Raw genomic sequence first — 19401 nt, forward strand, 5'->3', positions numbered from 1 at the left:
GCAAACGTGAGCTAGGATTTAACAGAGAGAGGAAAAGTCCTTTTTGTTTCTTTATTTTATTTACACCACAGCGCCAGTGTGGTTAGGAGAAGCCAAAGGGGGTGAAAAAGCTATAAAACCCACCAGGAGTTTTGAAAAAAATCACCCAACTGGGCAGGAAAATCGAATTGAAAAACCAATTCAATAGGCCAGGGGTGTCCAATGTCGGTCCTCGAGGGCCGCAATCCAGTCGGGTTTTCAGGATTTCCCCAATGAATATGCATGAGATCTGTGTGCATGCACTGCTTTCAATGCATATTCATTGGGGAAATCCTGAAAACCCGACTGGATTGCGGCCCTCGAGGTCCGACATTGGACACCCCTGCAATAGGCTGAATCAAATCAAAAATTTTTTTCCTGAATCTGGCAGCATTAGTTTGCGCTACTGTCTTAGACTTTAGGACCTGGGATTGGGGAGAGATGGCATCCTCAGTACTTTATAATGCAAGTGAAACGAGGATTTGGTCAGACTTTTGAAGGGTCTGCAGAAAAAAAATATTGTATAGGCCGGGGACATGAGACAGCAGGAAATGGGAACTTTTCTTACTTCTATTTTTGTGAATGGAAAGGCTGAGGATGTCAGAGAGTTCAGTTAAAATATGTGCTTTATAAGAAAATATAATAATGTGTTTTATAAAGTTTATAGCATAGCTGGCCTACACAGTGAGGTGTTCCTAGTGGTGATGGTGGCAGCGTGTCAATGTGTTGAGAGGAAGAGGTGGTCTGGGAAATTCTGCTGAGCAAACTCCGGGCCCATTTCCACCCCCCAGTTAGTCCACTCCACTCAACTGGTTCACACACTGAGTGGGTCTTTGGGTGTTGTTTGGGATCTCTTCCAGTGGTTTATCAGTATCTCCTTCTGGTCCAAGGAAGGAAACTTTGTTATCCTTAGCATTGACCTACAGAATATGTTTATAACAGCGCTGCTTGTGTGGCATTAGGCTATGTAGTGATCGAAAGAAAAAAACAGACCTTTGCACATTTTTGCACTATATGGTGAGTGTATGAGGAGATTCACATTTCCTGCACAGCTAAGTCCATGTGAAGTTACCTTGTGCTGTATTTGACATCTAGCAAGGTCTCTGTTTGAAAGGAAAGATCTAAACTTAAAAATGAAGTGGCCAGAAGTTATGGGAGTTCAACAAGTGGGAACTCTGGGCACCGAGCCTCAAACTTAACACTGAGAAAAAAAAAATACCATATATACTCGAATATAAGCTGAGATTTTGGGGCAAAAAAATGGCCCCAAAATAGGAGTCTTGGCTTATATTCAAGGCCATCGCCTACCTGCCCCCCTCCTGGATCTATTGCAGGCCTCCACCAGGGCCTACTGCAAGACCCGGTGGTTCAGTGGTGGGCTGGGACATGAGGGATTCCCCCATCTCCCATCCTGACCAAATCCAAAACCCCGCGAACCCCCGACTTCTCAGTGGTCTCGCAGTGGATGGGACAGGAGGAATCCTTTCTGCCTCCTGTGCCTGTTGAAATTGATAACCACACCTCCTTCCCCATGTACCTTTTGGGTCCCTGGTAGCCAGCCGGTGCACGGAGCAGGAGTGATCTTCCTGCCCTCCTGTTCCATTCGAGGCCGCTGGCTGATTGGCTCCTTAACTATTCCCAATCTTGCAAATTTCCCAGTAATCTGCCTAGAACTGTAAGGTATTGGCGGAATAGAAATCATGTAATGTAATGTAACTTTTGGGTTCAGATGCAAAATCCTAGCATTCAGGACCACTAGACAGTTTGTCAGTAACTGGGAGGAGGTCTTTGTCCAATAACTTGAAACCAAGGATGACAGAAACGCTCCCAAGGCCTTGAATGTTTAAACTACACTTTTGTGTCTGGTAGTTTTTCCTTGGTCTCCTCTGGAGATAGAAATAAAAACTGAGGTTGTATGTAGCATGTTCATGTAGTTATTTAGACCAAACAATTCCACAATTAACGTAGCTTGCAGTGTTCAATGCAAGTTGTGTTGTTCAATTTGCATAATATCGAGTGGCCCAATATTCAGAGAACTTATGCTCCTAACTTTGAGAGTTATTTGTGTGATATTCAGCTGGCGGCAGTCAACAGTTTTTAAAACACTGATCATGGCTGGCTAAATTAGCCCCCGATATTCAATGCTGGGTCATGTGCTGGCCCCAGCACTGAATATCCAAGGTAAAATGGTGCTGTGCTGGCTGCTGGAGCTTATGCATGTCCCAGCCAATATTCAACCGATTGCTGAATTCTAGCCAGGATCCACATAACTCTTCTTTTTTATTTTTAATTCCCTGAGCCCCTCCTACCCCTGAAGCTGCCACCCTCCTTCCCTTACCCCTCTCTAAAACCCACAACCCCTCGGGCCTACTGGTATTCCTGCTGCTACAAGTGGGGGCAAAGGGGGTAAGAGCAAAGCCCACTTGCTGATGTCCCTTGCAGCTGCTTTATGAAAATGGCTGCCATGAAATCTCACAGCAGCTCATGGTACTTGTGTACTTGAGCTGTCCTAACTTGGCTGAGTTAGCTAGGAGTGTCATCTTTAAATATATTTTAGAGTTGAGTGCATAACTATACACTGGAAATTCCACTAAACTCCTAAATTTAGGAGCATAAAAATTAGATAGCAATAGGGGTGGACTTTTGGCAGGGAGAAAAGGTTATGAACTTAGAACTAATTTTTGTTTATAATATCTTTATTGATTTTAGTGATAACAACTGCCAACAAATTAAACAGACAAGTAAGGTTAATAGTATAGTAATTACAGCCATCCATGAAAGTGTTGTAAAGCCTTGCTAAGAATACAGCAGATTTAACACAAGAACAAGATCAATGCATGAAAAATCCTACCCTCCCAGAACGCACCTCCCACAAATGAAATACAATCTGGCAGAAAGTCTGTTAATTTAATAAAGTCATGTTAATTTAATAAAGACCGGCACCAGTTCAGGAGACGGCTGCTAGCTGTTGGGGATAAATTGTTCCAGAAAGGTTCCCAGGTGAGAACAAACTGTCTTCCTAATTTAGATTTGATATCCAATAAGTCTCATAGTTCCATGGAAGCTTGAGTAATCATAAGTGATAGGATAGGAGGGGAAGTAGACAATCAGAACTGTAAGATGCATTTCTTCCCCATTAGTACCATATAGTGAAGGAAACGTCGTAAACCAGCAGGTGAGGGTACAGACAGTTTGTACATCCCCCAAAATATCATGGGCGTGGATTGCCAGTTGGTGCACCAGTAAGGTGACACTGCAGTAGTGATTGATGTCCAAAAGTTCAAAACCAACGGACAGGACCAGAATATTTGGCCCAAGGAAGCTTGGGGCATTGAATATCCGGCCTCAGTTTATTTATTTATTTAGTCATTTATTTAGCCCATCTTCCCAAAGAAGCCCAGAACGAGTTACAAGAGTACATTCATAGTATGGGTAGGACATACGTTAGTGAGAAATACAGAGTTTACAGCATTTATAGTACAGACGAAGGGGTTTAGATTTCAGCATTTAAAGTGTGGACATAACATACAGACTTAAAATATAGACTTAGTGGACATGGAGGTAAAGTAGTTTTTCTTAGCAGATGGGTGCATCTTTGATTGTTTGAGAATGTGGTACTAATCTATATCTATATATCTATATATATATAAAATCGGAGGTATGTATGTGTGTATGTATGTATGTGCTGCGATCATGCAAAAACGGCTTGACCTATTTGAACGAAACTTGGTATGCAGATCCCTCACTACCTGGGGTGATATGTTCTGGGGGTCTCGCGGCCCACCTGCACACGTGGCCGGAGCTACAAACAGAACATCAGATTTCACCCATTCATGTCAATGGAAAAAAAGTAAAACGCTGCCATTCTCACAGTACTTCAAAACCGGCTTGACTGATTTGAATGAAACTTGCTATGCAGATCCCTCACTACCTGGGGTGTTCTGGGGGTCTCGCCGCCCACCTGCACACGTGGGCGGAGATACAAACAGAAAATCTGATTTCACCCATTCATGTCAATGGAAAAAATGTACACAGCTGCCATTCTCACAGTAAATAAAAAACGGCTTGACCGATTTGAACGAAACTTGGTATGCAGATCCCTCACTACCTGGGGTGATATGTTCTTGGGGTCTCTTCACCCAAGAATTTATATGTTCGTGCTCCTGGAGGTGAAACTAAAAATGTTGTTTATAATCAAGTTTTGTGTTTGTTGTATTGTATTCATTTTGTCAAATATTTCACATTATAATTTGAATATTGTACTTTTTATAAAGCTGTAAAAATATAATTTCATTCACCACTATAAAGTATCTTTATTTGAATCCATTTACTGTGTTATTGCTGTAATTAAATACCCGTGCAACGCCGGGGCATCAGCTAGTCTTCTATATATATAAAATCGGAGGTATGTATGTGTGTATGTATGTATGTGCCGCGATCACGCAAAAATGGCTTGACCGATTTGAATGAAACTTGGTATGCAGATCCCTCACTACCTGGGATGATATGTTCTGGGGGTCTCGCGGTCCACCTGCACACGTGGGAGGAGCTACAAACATAAAATCAGATTTCACCCATTCATGTCAATGGAAAAAATGTAAAAAGCTGCCATTCTCACAGTAATTCAAAAACGGCTTGACCTATTTGAACGAAACTTGGTATGCTGATCCCTCACTACCTGGGGTGATATGTTCTGGGGGTCTCGTGGCCCACCTGCACACGTGGGCGGAGCTACAAACAGAAAATCCGATTTCACCCATTCATGTCAATGGAAAAAATGTAAAAAGCTGCCATTCTCACAGTAATTCAAAAACGGCTTGACCTATTTGAACGAAACTTGGTATGCTGATCCCTCACTACCTGGGGTGATATGTTCTGGGGGTCTCGCAGCCCACCTGCACACGTGGGCGGAGCTACAAACAGAAAATCAGATTTCACCCATTCATGTCAATGGAAAAAATGAAAAAAGCTGCCATTCTCACTGTAATTCAAAACCGGCTTGACCGATTTTAACGAACCTTGGTATGCAGATCCCTCACTACCTGGGGTGATATGTTCTGGGGGTCTCGCGGCCCACCTGCACACGTGGCCGGAGCTACAAACAGAACATCAGATTTCACCCATTCATGTCAATGGAAAAAAAGTAAAATGCTGCCATTCTCACAGTACTTCAAAACCGGCTTGACCGATTTGAATGAAACTTGCTATGCAGATCCCTCACTACCTGGGGTGTTCTGGGGGTCTCGCCGCCCACCTGCACACGTGGGCGGAGATACAAACAGAAAATCTGATTTCACCCATTCATGTCAATGGAAAAAATGTACACAGCTGCCATTCTCACAGTAAATAAAAAACGGCTTGACCGATTTGAACGAAACTTGGTATGCAGATCCCTCACTACCTGGGGTGATATGTTCTTGGGGTCTCTTCACCCAAGAATTTATATGTTCGTGCTCCTGGAGGTGAAACTAAAAATGTTGTTTATAATCAAGTTTTGTGTTTGTTGTATTGTATTCATTTTGTCAAATATTTCACATTATAATTTGAATATTGTACTTTTTATAAAGCTGTAAAAATATAATTTCATTCACCACTATAAAGTATCTTTATTTGAATCCATTTACTGTGTTATTGCTGTAATTAAATACCCGTGCAACGCCGGGGCATCAGCTAGTCTTCTATATATATAAAATCGGAGGTATGTATGTGTGTATGTATGTATGTGCCGCGGTCACGCAAAAATGGCTTGACCGATTTGAATGAAACTTGGTATGCAGATCCCTCACTACCTGGGATGATATGTTCTGGGGGTCTCGCGGTCCACCTGCACACGTGGGAGGAGCTACAAACATAAAATCAGATTTCACCCATTCATGTCAATGGAAAAAATGTAAAAAGCTGCCATTCTCACAGTAATTCAAAAACGGCTTGACCTATTTGAACGAAACTTGGTATGCTGATCCCTCACTACCTGGGGTGATATGTTCTGGGGGTCTCGTGGCCCACCTGCACACGTGGGCGGAGCTACAAACAGAAAATCCGATTTCACCCATTCATGTCAATGGAAAAAATGTAAAAAGCTGCCATTCTCACAGTAATTCAAAAACGGCTTGACCTATTTGAACGAAACTTGGTATGCAGATCCCTCACTACCTGGGGTGATATGTTCTGGGGGTCTCGCGGCCCACCTGCACACGTGGCCGGAGCTACAAACAGAACATCAGATTTCACCCATTCATGTCAATGGAAAAAAAGTAAAACGCTGCCATTCTCACAGTACTTCAAAACCGGCTTGACCGATTTGAATGAAACTTGCTATGCAGATCCCTCACTACCTGGGGTGTTCTGGGGGTCTCGCCGCCCACCTGCACACGTGGGCGGAGCTACAAACAGAAAATCCGATTTCACCCATTCATGTCAATGGAAAAAATGTAAAAAGCTGCCATTCTCACAGTAATTCAAAAACGGCTTGACCTATTTGAACGAAACTTGGTATGCTGATCCCTCACTACCTGGGGTGATATGTTCTGGGGGTCTCGCAGCCCACCTGCACACGTGGGCGGAGCTACAAACAGAAAATCAGATTTCACCCATTCATGTCAATGGATAAAATGTAAAAAGCTGCCATTCTCACAGTAATTCAAAACCGGCTTGACCGATTTTAACGAAACTTGGTATGCAGATCCCTCACTACCTGGGGTGATATGTTCTGGGGGTCTCTCGGCCCACAACTCTATGTTGCTTGCTCAAGGGTGGGTTCACCCAACAATTTATATATTCTTGCTCCTGGAGGTGAAACTAAAAATGTTGTTTATAATCATGTTTTGCGTTAGTTGTATTGTATTCATTTTGTCAAATATTTCACATTATAATTTGAATATTGTACTTTTTATTAAGCTGTAAAACAATAATTTCATTCACCACTATAAAGTATCTTTATTTGAATCCATTTACAGTGTTATTGCTATAATTAAATACCCGTGCAACGCCGGGGCATCAGCTAGTTATGGTTATATTTGCGGTGGCATGCGAGTTTTAGTGAGATTCCGTTTCGTGTATTTGGTGGTGTCTTTGTGATCCATCTGTCAGGGATGTGAACACGGGTCGTTAGGGGCTGGGTTTGTAAAGAGGAAGGTTTTCACGGCTTTCCTGAAGTTCCACAGACTATCTAGAGCAGTGTTCTTCAACCTTTTTACACCCGTGGACCGGCAGAAAAAAAATAATTATTTTGTGGACCGGCAAACTACTAGGACTAAAATTTAAAAATCCCGTTTCCGCCCCATCTCCGCGAGCTCGGTCCCCACAAATCATCTGATCCCATCCACACAAGCCTCAGTTATGATTTTATATTGAATGTATTTTATTAAAGTATAAAAAGAAACAATATTCTGTAGAATTGTCATTTTATAAATACAAATAATTCAGAGCAAGGATCAACAAAACCCCTGTCTCCCCTCCCCTTCACATATATCCCCTCTACTATCAAGAAAACTGAACAAGCCAAATTATTACAGAATGCTACACAGAAATATCATGCTAACAGAATACTGAAGTAACACATGACAGGAATAGTTTTAGGGGAGTGCAACTAGGGCAACTGCCCCCTGGTCAGAGAGCGCCCTAAGCCAGCTGAAAGCTAAAGAAGCACTGCCTGGGTTTTGCAGTCCCCAGTTATGTCTAACACCAGCTCTAGCAGGATATATATTTCAAATCTGATATATTCTAATCACAAAATAGAAATAAAATTATTTTTTCTACCTTTTGTCGTCTCTGGTTTCTGCTTTCAATCTTTTTTTCACTCTCTTCCTTCCAGCGTATGCCCTCTCTGTCTCTTCAATCCAGCATCTGCCCCTTCCATCCACTATCTGTCCTCTCCCCCTTCCATATGGTATCTGTCTTCTTTCTATGTCCCTCTCCCCTTTCCATCCAGCTTGTGCCCCTCTCTCCTATTTACATGATTCATTCCAGCTTCACTACTCTCTTCATTTTTATCTCTCCTACACCAGATCTATCATCGTTGTCCCTCTGCTTATTTTTCTGCTGACCCCTTCCTATCATCAATCTCTCTACTTTCTCATGCCTGTGTCTCCCCTTCCCCTCCTCTAATCTCTCTGCAGCTGTTTCCTTCCTTTTTTCATTCTCCCTTCCCTCCTCCTCCTGTCCAGCAGTAACTCTCTTCCCTTCCTCCCCTCCCAGCAGCATCTCTCCGTCTCCCTCTCCAGTAGCAGCTGTCCCTTTTTTTTCCTTGCCCAGCAGCTTCCCAGATTCCTTTCCCTCCTCCCCTCCCAGAAGCATCTCTCCTTCTCCCTCTCCAGTAGCAGCTGTACCTTTTTTTCCTTGCCCAGCAGCTTCCCAGATTCCTTTCCCTCCTCCCCTCCCAGAAGCATCTCTCCTTCTTCTCCCTCTCCAGTAGCAGCTGTCCCTTTTTTTATCTTGCCCAGCAGCTTTCCAGATTCCTTTCCCTCCTCCCCTCCCAGAAGCATCTCTCCGTCTCCTTCTCCCTCTCCAGTAGCAGCTGTCCCTTTTTTTCCTTGCCCAGCAGCTTCCCAGATTCCTTTCCCTCCTCCCCTCCCAGAAGCATCTCTCCTTCTTCTTCTCCCTGTCCAGTAGCAGCTGTCCCTTTTTTTATCTTGCCCAGCAGCTTCCCAGATTCCTTTTCCTCCTCCCCTCCCAGAAGCATCTCTCCTTCTTCTCCCTATCCAGTAGCAGCTGTCCCTTTTTTTCCTTGCCCAGCAGCTTCCCAGATTCCTTTCCCTCCTCCCCTCCCAGAAGCATCTCTCCTTCTTCTTCTCCCTGTCCAGTAGCAGCTGTCCCTTTTTTTATCTTGCCCAGCAGCTTCCCAGATTCCTTTCCCTCCTCCCCTCCCAGATGCATCTCTCCTTCTCCTTCTCCCTCTCCAGTAGCAGCTGTCCCTTTTTTTTCCTGGCCCAGCAGCTTCCCAGATTCCTTTCCCTCCTCCCCTCCCAGATGCATCTCTCCTTCTCCTTCTCCCTCTCCAGTAGCAGCTGTCCTTTTTTTTCCTGGCCCAGCAGCTTCCCAGATTCCTTTCCCTCCTCCCCTCCCAGAAGCATCTCTCCTTCTTCTCCCTCTCCAGTAGCAGCTGTCCTTTTTTTTCCTGGCCCAGCAGCTTCACAGATTCCTTTCCCTCCTCCCCTCCCAGAAGCATCTCTCCTTCTTCTCCCTCTCCAGTAGCAGCTGTCCTTTTTTTTCCTGGCCCAGCAGCTTCCCAGATTCCTTTCCCTCCTCCCCTCCCAGAAGCATCTCTCCTTCTTCTCCCTCTCCAGTAACAGCTGTCCTTTTTTTTCCTGGCCCAGCAGCTTCCCAGATTCCTTTCCCTCCTCCCCTCCCAGAAGCATCTCTCCTTCTTCTCCCTCTCCAGTAACAGCTGTCCTTTTTTTTCCTGGCCCAGCAGCTTCCCAGATTCCTTTCCCTCCTCCCCTCCCAGAAGCATCTCTCCTTCTTCTCCCTCTCCAGTAGCAGCTGTCCTTTTTTTTTCCTGGCCCAGCAGCTTCCCAGATTCCTTTCCCTCCTCCCCTCCCAGATGCATCTCTCCTTCTCCTTCTCCCTCTCCAGTAGCAGCTGTCCCTTTTTTCCCCTGCCCAGCAGCTTCCCAGACTGATAGTGGTTTTCTCCCCTCCCAGCAGCTCTTCTTACTTCACAGCGCAGCGATTCACGAAAGCAGCCTCGGGTCCTTTGTTGTGTCGCGCCGCCTCTGAGGAAAGAGGAAGTTGCATCATCAGAGGCAGCCGCGACTCAGCAAAAGCCCCGAGGCTGCCTTCGTTAATCGCTGCGCTGGGAAGTAAAGGAGAGCTGCAGAGAGGGGAGAAAGCCACTGTCGGAGGCTCCCCAAGATCTCTCCTGCCCAGCTCACGCTTCCGATGCTGATCTTGCCGGTCCTGCGCGGACCGGCAGGAAGTTCAAATGAGTCAATCTTGCCGGTCCTGCGCGGATCGGCAAAAATTTCCTGCGGACCAGTACCGGTCCGCGGACCGGCGGTTGAAGAACTGTGGTCTAGAGATCTAATAGATGGGGGGATAGTGTGCCATAATTTATGTAAGCAATGAGAATAAGAGCGTCTTCTGGCTGTTTCAGACTTGAGTGAACAGCCAGGTGGCAGGATCAGCCATTTTTCTGTTTAGGATCTCAGTGATCGGTTGAGAAATATACAGCCTGAGCAGAAATTTATATTGCATTTCCCAAAGTAAAACATTTTTGGCAAAGGATCTGAGAGAGTAGATATATCTACAAAATTGTTCTAGGGAAAGCTGTGGAACAAGATCCCTATTCCATTTATCAACATAACAATCATAAGATTGCTTTCTTTTTAAAGATGCATTTGACAGCTAGAAATCTAGATTAGGAGCCTTAATTGAATCTTAGTTCCCAATTTAAAAAAAAAAACCTCACTGCTCTCTCCCCTCCTATTGTTTTTTTCCCTTACTCGTCTTATTTACTATCAATAACTTGTATTTCTTTCCCCATTTTTTCCTTTTGTATTATATGTTTTGTCAGGTTAGTCGTATTTATTTGGTTTGTTTCCCACAGAAATTTGTAATTTTACTGTTTTTGTACATCGCTTAGAATTTTGAATAAGCGATTAATCAAATCCATAATAAACTTGAAACTTGAAGACAATTCTGGTGTCATACTCAGTTACCACGTATTGAGAGTTCTGGCGTGATGTCAGCTCGGTAGCCCAGCAGCATGCTCACCTGTCGCAAGACCCTCTGCATAGGAAGATAAAAAATGGAGACGGCCTCAATGTCCGGCCAGAGGCTCCTTGAGAGTGCAGGAAATGAGTAAAGTGAAGGGGGGCTTAGTTGTGTTTCCGCTTTTGTCACAGAAAAGTGAGTGGTGCCTCTGAATCAGTCCCCTATCTGTCACATCCCACAGACCCAGGAAAACTAGCGGAGGCTCAGCAAACCTATTCCCTCCTTAGATTTAGGTAACATCAGAATGAATAAGGGAAGTCTAGCTTGTTTGCCCCACAATAGAAATTTTGAGAGAGTTTTATCCAGAAGCTACAGGTGCCTGGAAGTCAATACCAGGGGGAGGACCTGCAAGGCGTATAGCCATCGCACGACCACCAGCATGTTGTAAAGTGCTGTTCTACCTAAGAGTGCAATGGGGAAATTGTGCCAGTCCGACAACTTTGAGGTTGTGTCCAGTAGGTGAGGTTCTATATTTAAGGAGTGTGGAGGGGCATAATCAAAACATACATCTAAGTCCAATTTGGATATAGGGTGCTAGTTGCCCAAAGTTGTCAACAAGAAAATGTCCATTCTCGAAAAAGTACATCTAAAATTTTTTTTTTTTTTTTGTTGAAAATCATCTATCTGGACGTTCAAGTGTTTGATCATCCAGACCTCCATTAAATCTATCTTTATACCACTCCTGACTAGAAATTTGTCCAAGTTGCAAATGCCCAGAACAAGACCTTTTGGATGTGGGAGGGGCCAGCATTGTGATGGACTGGCCACCTAGACATGGCAACAGAGCAGTTGAGTACCTTACAGGGCACTGCTGTGAACTTCACATAAAGGGTGCCACAAACATCTCACCAGAACTCCTTTATAGGTTTTGGTGAGCCCCCCAAAACCCACTATACCCACCTGTCTACAATCCCAATAGCCCTTATGGCAGTACAGTAAGGTTTTGGGGGATTTTTGTGGGCTCACATTTCGCACCATGAATGTAGTGGTTAGAATGGCTTTATGGGCCTGGGTCCTTCTCTCTATGGTTCACTAGTCCACCCCCCCAAGCTATTTAAGAGACCTGTGTGCAGCTCTACTAGGCTTTCCTAGACTAGGTGCTGATGTTCTGGGGACAGATATGTAAGTTTTTATTTTGATCTGTGCGGGGGTGTGAGGGGGGTCAGTGAACACTGTGGGTCTTTACTTTGTCTCTGCAGTGGTTATCTGGTCACTTTGGATACCTTTTGGGCACTTATACCTGTTTTTACATCGTCTAACTCACAACATTTGTTCCTGCAGAATGACTAAGTCTAGGTCGGCCCATATCCCACCCTAACCACTCCTCCAGATACGCCCCTTTTAGCTCTGGGCACACAGTTGCATTCAGTAGTTTGCCGGTCCACAAAATAATTCTTTTATTTCCGCCAGTCCATAGGTGTAAAAAGGTTGAAGAACACTGCTCTAAGTAATTAGTGATATCTGGACCATCCAACCTCGGGGATTCTGAATATACCTGCTGGAAATGTTGGTAAAAGCATTTGGCTATATGAGTTGGATTAGTGATGAGGGTACCATCTGCTGCTGTGAGGCCTGATATGTATCTGGATCCCTGCCAGCTCTTTGCTATCTGGGCTAACAGTTTACCGGGTCTATCCCCGTACTTGTAAAATTGGTATCTACAGTACACTCACACACAACAAAAGTCCAACAGGACAAGAACCAACGAGTTCAAAATCACACATAAAAAAAGTGGGAACGGACAATGGACACTCCACAAAAAAACAAACAAACATGTAAAAACAGACTCGTTTATTCCAATAAAAAGTGACAAACATCAACTGTGGATCTCTGTTGGTAATGGATGGTGTAGATAGGTCATTTTGGCGAACGCAGACTTCTTTTCTAATAGGACGATGTCCTTAGAAATGTGTCTATTGTGGGCTATCACATAAGAAATAATATCCCCACGCAGCTTTTGCAGTATTCCAAAAGAGAGAGGGGGGTCTCTAGGTGTTGTCTATTGAAAGAGATACAAGACTCCCATTTGTCGGTTAGGTAGGATTTAAAGTCAGCATCATCTAGCAAGTAGGAAGGGAAGCGCCAGTGTGTATGTGGAGAGGAAAGATTTGGGATGTCCAGTTCAAGCCAAATTAGTGAGTGGTCTGAGATTCTGTGGGACCTATTGCAGCTCTGTGAACCAGGTGAAAGGCCGCCTGGGGAATAGTATATAGTCCAGTCATGACATCGAGTTATAGGCTCACGATACGTAGGAATATTCATACTCTGTGGGGTGTAAGAGGCGACATGGGTCGACCAGCTCAAGGGTGGTGCACAAATAGATGATACCTTTCCCTCCGTGCCTAATTTTAAATACTAGGCTCATAAGTCTAGGCAAACGAATAATAGACATAAATTTATATGCATAACTTTTAAATTCCTACATTGAGAAGAATTTTCAACCAAAGGCTTAAGTACAGGTGAAAATGGGGACACAAATTTAGGAGCACAGGTTTTTTTTTTTAATATTGTGGGCCCAAGGTACTTTGTATGCGTTTGCATGATTTGAATCTCATTATTATGCAGCCCAGCAGTGACTTACACTAACATATACTACAGTACAAATAAAACGAGTTTGTGTTAAGAGGCAAATAGTGTGCATTATTTCTATAACACATTAGTAGATACCCCCCTGAATACTTCTATTCTCTGGGTAGAGGTGGTGCAGCTTGTTCCATCCAGATAAAAGCACAAAATGTTTGCATAGTTGGCATAAAAAAAAATTGCTGACTATGGCAACAGAATATTGACATTTTTTATTTAGAAATAGTACAAAAAATAACTGGAATTGATTTACCTGGCATCTACCGCAGTAGCCACCCCTGATCTATGCTTTGCTCTCAAAAGAATGCTTTTCATTTTAATATCATCTGCAGAAGGGATAAGAAGTGGCATTGCAACACAGAATAATGCCATTTGTGGAGGTAACCCTGCTCCTGATGAAGTCTTCTTTTGGCCAAACAGGAACTTCAGTTTGCCTTGAAACTGCATTGTCTAGAAGAGCAAAAAGAAATGAAATGAAACACAACAAACAGTAATTTGAGACCCAAAACATATGGCAGACCAACTGGCTACACTGAAATCTGTGGCTTACAGCAGACTGCCTCAGCATTGTACCATTGGCCCTTCTCTGCTCGTGTATAACCTTCAGGATTTCTCCAAAGAACAGGCCTGTAATCTATTTGCTTGCCTTGCCTCCACTGTATGCAAATAAATCTCATGCATATTCATTGGAGAAATCCTGAAAACACGACTGGGTTGCAACCCTTGAGGACTGAGATTGCCTACCCCTGGACTTAAAGGATTTCAATGCAAATTTCTTCTGTGTCCAGAAAATGTATTTATCATTCTTTAATGAAGGGGCTCACTGAATTAATTTCCTAGACCTAATTCTTACTTTACAGGATGCTTCCTGATGAAGAAATTGTAGTAATAGTGTAACAGTGCCACCTACTAGATGGATAAATTTACATGTGGGAATCTGAATCCCTCTGAAATTACAGGGTCAATATTCAAAAGCACTTACCCGGATAGCTACACCTGCTATTTGAATAAGTGTCGCTGCCCAGGACAGTCAGAAAAACTAAAAGATAATACCTTCAATATCTTTTCAGACTGCTTTGGCACAGGGCAGTCCCAGAACTTATTTGGATAGCAGCAGTATTCTTGGATAGAGAAGGATAAATTATTTCTAGGAGAAATCTTCTTATTTCATGGAAAGTTAACAAGTTTCAAACTCTAACCATTTTCCGTTCTTTCAAGTTTCATATGTATCCCATTTATATCAGAAATAGTTGTCTCAACAAATTGAACTTGGGATATAGATTTAAGATTGTTCAACAGAATAACTTTTCTCACTATCAGATTTCAAAATTGTTAAGTCTTTCTCACATTGCCCAAGCTGTTGCTCCCGAGGTAAGAGAGCCCACAACAAACATCTACCAATCAGCCACCATCTTGGATTCCCTTCAAGAAAGTCTTATCAGAAAGAAAGCTTAACTTTAAAAACTGTAACTATGAATAGTGAAATACAGAGGAGAACCTTTTCTATTTACAGTTCTGACGTAATTACCGGCAATATATTTTCCTGCTAATAGTCCCCCTGAAGCAAGTCTCCCAGTTTCTGAAATCTTGGTTTATATAAACTTTTCACAGTTTGAAACATATTGAAACTGTGTGGACTGCTCTTTTGACAGTGTGCTGAGTGTGTGGATTAAAGGTTAGCCGACCTCCTAATTGATAGTCCAGTCCTGCCCTGTCTTTCAAAACCCGGTCCAGAAATGCTTCTAGTATTTCACTCTGATGCTTCCCAGACAAAGAAAGGTTAAACAATCAAATTAAAATCTTCAAAATAATTTTAAAGAAAAGATTTTTAAAAAATTGTTAATTAAGAGTAGGCAAAAAAAAATTGATAGCACACATTACATTTTCCCCCAAATTCAATTTCTACTTTAATTCTATACTGATAGATCATTAATAAAAAAACCCAAATTAAAATGTACAGTTCATTCTTAATACACTCTCTAGCAAATTCTATATAGTCCACCTAAAGCTAGGCACCTACCTTGCAGCGCCTAGCCGATGTAAGATTCTCAAAACTTTAACGCGGTCGCTAAACTGGTTTTCGACAGTTTAGCCTGCATGTTTTATAGCGGCGGATTATCAAAACGGATTATCTCTCTTTAGTGAGCTTTCTAGCAGTCTCCAACATTGCTATGCAAATGGTCTTTTCAACATTGAAATGAGCACTCCAGTGGATTCTTTAAAATCGCTGAGCCAGGAGAAACGTGATGCAGTAAGCTGGGGCAGACGTGTGCTGCCTGAGCTCCCGGGCCCCGAGTCAATGACTGTGCCGGTTTGCCTCCCTGTGACGCATGCGGGCCCTACGGGAGATTGCTAAGTGTAATCCACCGGCGTATGAACAAATTTCTTACATCGTCAGTGCTCCAGATGGCCACGCGCACTGCCAAAAAAGATCACGATCACCAGTCGCCTGCTGCTGACAAGATGGCGCCAGGACCACCAGCCGCGGTTAGTCAGCTTGCCCCGGAGGCACTGCGGGACATTACACAGGCAGTTACCATGACGATGCAGCCTGGAATTGACCGCCTCTCTGAAGAATTGATGAAGCTGGCGAGCATGATAGCAGATACCAACCACCGCAGTACTGATTTGGAAACCCGCATTTCTCAGCTGGATGATACCCAGGGGGCCCAGGACAAAACACTACAGGACCTGTGGGATCTTCCTCATGCACAAGCAGAGCGGCTAAAGGATTTTAAAAATCGATCCTGCAGGTCTCATCTCTGTTTCCTCGGTATTCAAGAAACGGTGGTAGGGCCTGCTTTATTACAAACGATGGAAACATGGCTGACAGATACCTTTCCAATGCGGGAAGGGATGGGCCCCATACGCCTGGAGGCCCGCCCACAGATGGTCATCGCCAAACTACTTAACTATAATCACAAAGTTGAAATCCTGCGAAAATACAAGCAGCTTCGGGACTCATTGAAATTTGGAGATTCAGAGGTCCGCATTTTTCAGGATTATTCCGCGGCATTGACCAAGAAAAGAAAATTGTTCTACCCGCTTTGCTCTACTTTGGCCAAGAAAAAGCTGTGGTTTATGTTCATCGATCCAGAAATCCTGCGCATTCATTATCAGGGCCAGTGGCATACTTTTGATTCTTCACTGGAGGCAGCCAATTTGAACACTCATTTGCTTCATCCACAGGAGCCCAATTGATTGTGACCGGTGACTAAGCTTACCTATTCTTCCTTTATGTTACTCAGGCTTTTTGCCTGCCCACTTGTCGCACTATGATTCCCTCACCCAGGTGGGACTATAGCTGCCACACCAGTTTTGTTATTGATCTGTTTGGCCATTGGCTATTTAGTTTGTTATTGCTATACAGGTTTTATATTTCAACCTTGTTTGTATTTTTGGTGTTATTTTATTTGTAATTTCGCCTGTTTCTGACATTTATATATTAGCTTACTCTTCATCTCTGTTCAAGGGTCAGTGGGTGTATAGGTTCTTTAACTGGATATGGATTTGGTGAAGACTCGGGGCTCGGGGAGGCATTCTTCCATGCTCTCTTACATCTTTAGAGCCATCTTTGAGTGGGTCTATAGCTGTGTTTTGTTTGGAGGGATATGAGGGATTGGGCAGATGTAGGGAGGGCGGGAGTGGGGAGTGGGAATAGGGAGGGATTGGGTAAGGGATTTTTGATACTGTGGCTGCATGCGTGAGGTACTTGGTCCTGATAGAGACATTCCCCTGTTTCTTTACACTAGATTGGAGATCGGGGGCTTGCCCATGGACCATACACCCAGGGTTGGTTGGGTCCCTGGGCGGGATCACCCGATTTCTGGACCGGCAGAACCCTTGATTGTCTTGAATTTCTCTTTGTTGTCTTCAGTTAGGCTGGGAACCCAGGATGGTGCTTTACTCTCTCAGATAGCTCTGCCTGTTAGGTTTATCCAGACTCATTTCTGCCCAAAGCTATGTCCTGGAATGTATCGGGTATTACTTCCCCTATAAAAAGAACTAAAATTCTGAACCAGTTGAAATGTCATTGGGCCGATATAGTCTGCTTGCAGGAAACCCGTCTGACTGATTTGGGAGATCCTGGGTGGGTGCGATATATGCAGCATCTTCCCAACAGAAGCGAGTGGGTGTGGCGATATTAATACATAAATCCTTGCCTTACACTGCCCGAGTCGTAGAACGTGACCCGCAGGGAAGATATCAGCTGCTCTATCTGACGGTGGGTACATACTCATTCTATCTTCTGAACGTTTATGCTCCTAACACATACAATCTTTCTTTCTTCGAACACCTTACTGCTATGTTGCTGGAGCAGGTGACTTACCCGGTGTTTCTCGCAGGGGATTATAACCAGGTGTTAGATCCGAGCTGTGGCCGATCCTCTTCTGGGTTGTCCCCGGGGGGAGCGAAGACATAGGGTATCCCCTATTTATGCACAGCATTGGATTTGGTGAATCCTTGGCGTCTACTGCACACTACTGAATGGAACTATACACATAGATCGCATGCACATGGAACTCTCTCTAGAATAGATTACATTCTTACTTTCTTAATGTTGATTCTGTGGCCACTGGCACCTCGGTTACATCAGATCACGCGTTGATCTGGGTAGATGTGAATGTGGGTTCTGGCCTGCGGGGCTCGGCATGCTGGTGTTTTCCTAGTTACTTGTTTTCAGATAACCATTTTAAAACTTATTTGACTACCAAATGGGAAGGATTTTTAGAGTTTAATGGTCGCATCGTCATGACCCAGCATTGTTTTGGAGTACTGCCAAAGTGGTCCTTAGGGGGGATTGTATTGCCTATATTATAGCTAGAAATAGGAGATTGTCCAGGGGACTTTTTCACTTGGAACGAGATTTGGCAGAAGCCAAATGGCAGTATAACCTACAGCCGTCCCGTGCCGTGAAGGATCATTTAATCTCCATAGAGACGGCTCTCAATTCTCATATACATGAGCGTACGGTCAAGATGTTGTCCTACTAGAAGCTTAAATACCACAGCTTCGGGAATCGCCCGGTGAAATTGCTGGCCCATTTAACCAAACGGGCATGGGGACAGCACTTTGTTTTTGGCCTTAAAGATGGCATGGGGCAGACACAACACTCTACCAATCAGATAGCACAGATTTTCCGAGATAATTTTCATGGTATTTATAGCTGACGGGACTTGGGTGCCGGACCTCTTATTTGGGATTATTTGGAAGACTCTGGCCTTCCTAAATTGACAGACCAGGATGTTGAATCCCTGAATGCTCCTATCACTATTAAGGAATTGCAGAAGGCCATTCAGATGCAGAGGAACTATTCTGCTCCTGGGCCGGACGGATTTACTGCCGAATTCTATAAGTTGCTATCCCCTCAGATTGGGCCCTCTTTGCATGATTATTATACTCAGGGGCGGACAATTCCCTATGGGAACCAATGAGGCTTTAATTACTTTGACCTATCTCACTCTTAAACGTGGATATTAAAATTCTGTCCAAAATATTAGCAGATCGGCTTGCTCATCTCCTTCCGAGACTCATTGATTCGGACCAGGTGGGCTTTGTGAGAGGTAGACAGGCGGTACAAAATGTTTGTAAGGCGATATTGGCATTGGCAAACATGCAATCTCAAGAAATACCCATGCTATTACTTAGTTTAGATGCTGCGCAAGCTTTTGACCAGGTGGATTGGACATATTTGAGGTATTTGATTATTTGGGCCTGACTGGTTGGTACGCTCGGGCGCTAAGGATTTTATATACGATTCCGATGGCACGTCTCCTGGGTAACAATGTTATAACTGATCCATTCATGATAGAAAGGGGTACTAGATAGAGCTGTCCCTTGTCCCCTCTTCTTTTCTTGCTTTACTTGGAACCCTTTCTCAGAACTGTATCTAGAGATTGGGATGTAACATAGAAACATAGAAGATGACGGCAGAAAAGGGCTACAGCCCATCAAGTCTGCCCACTCTGCTTACCCACCCCCTGTCTATGCCCTAATGACCCAATTTCCTTATCTTGACCCTCGTAGGGATCCCACATGGGTATCCCATATATTCTTAAAGTCTGGCACGCTGTCTGCCTCGATCACC

The 19401-nt window shown here is 43.9% G+C and overlaps 1 protein-coding gene across 3 annotated transcripts in view; it reads right to left on the bottom strand.

Moving 5' to 3' along the window:
* AHRR (aryl-hydrocarbon receptor repressor) overlaps positions 1-19401 on the bottom strand; it is a 355001-nt gene that overhangs the window by 20906 nt on the left and 314694 nt on the right. For all 3 annotated transcript variants that reach the window (XM_033929699.1, XM_033929700.1, XM_033929701.1), the window contains one exon: positions 13567-13763. In XM_033929699.1, the coding sequence (XP_033785590.1) occupies positions 13567-13763 (197 nt within the window). The remainder of the gene's footprint in view (positions 1-13566; positions 13764-19401) is intronic.

Source organism: Geotrypetes seraphini, chromosome 2, assembly GCF_902459505.1.
Source record: "Geotrypetes seraphini chromosome 2, aGeoSer1.1, whole genome shotgun sequence".
In the NCBI taxonomy this organism is placed as follows: Eukaryota; Metazoa; Chordata; class Amphibia; order Gymnophiona; family Dermophiidae; genus Geotrypetes; species Geotrypetes seraphini.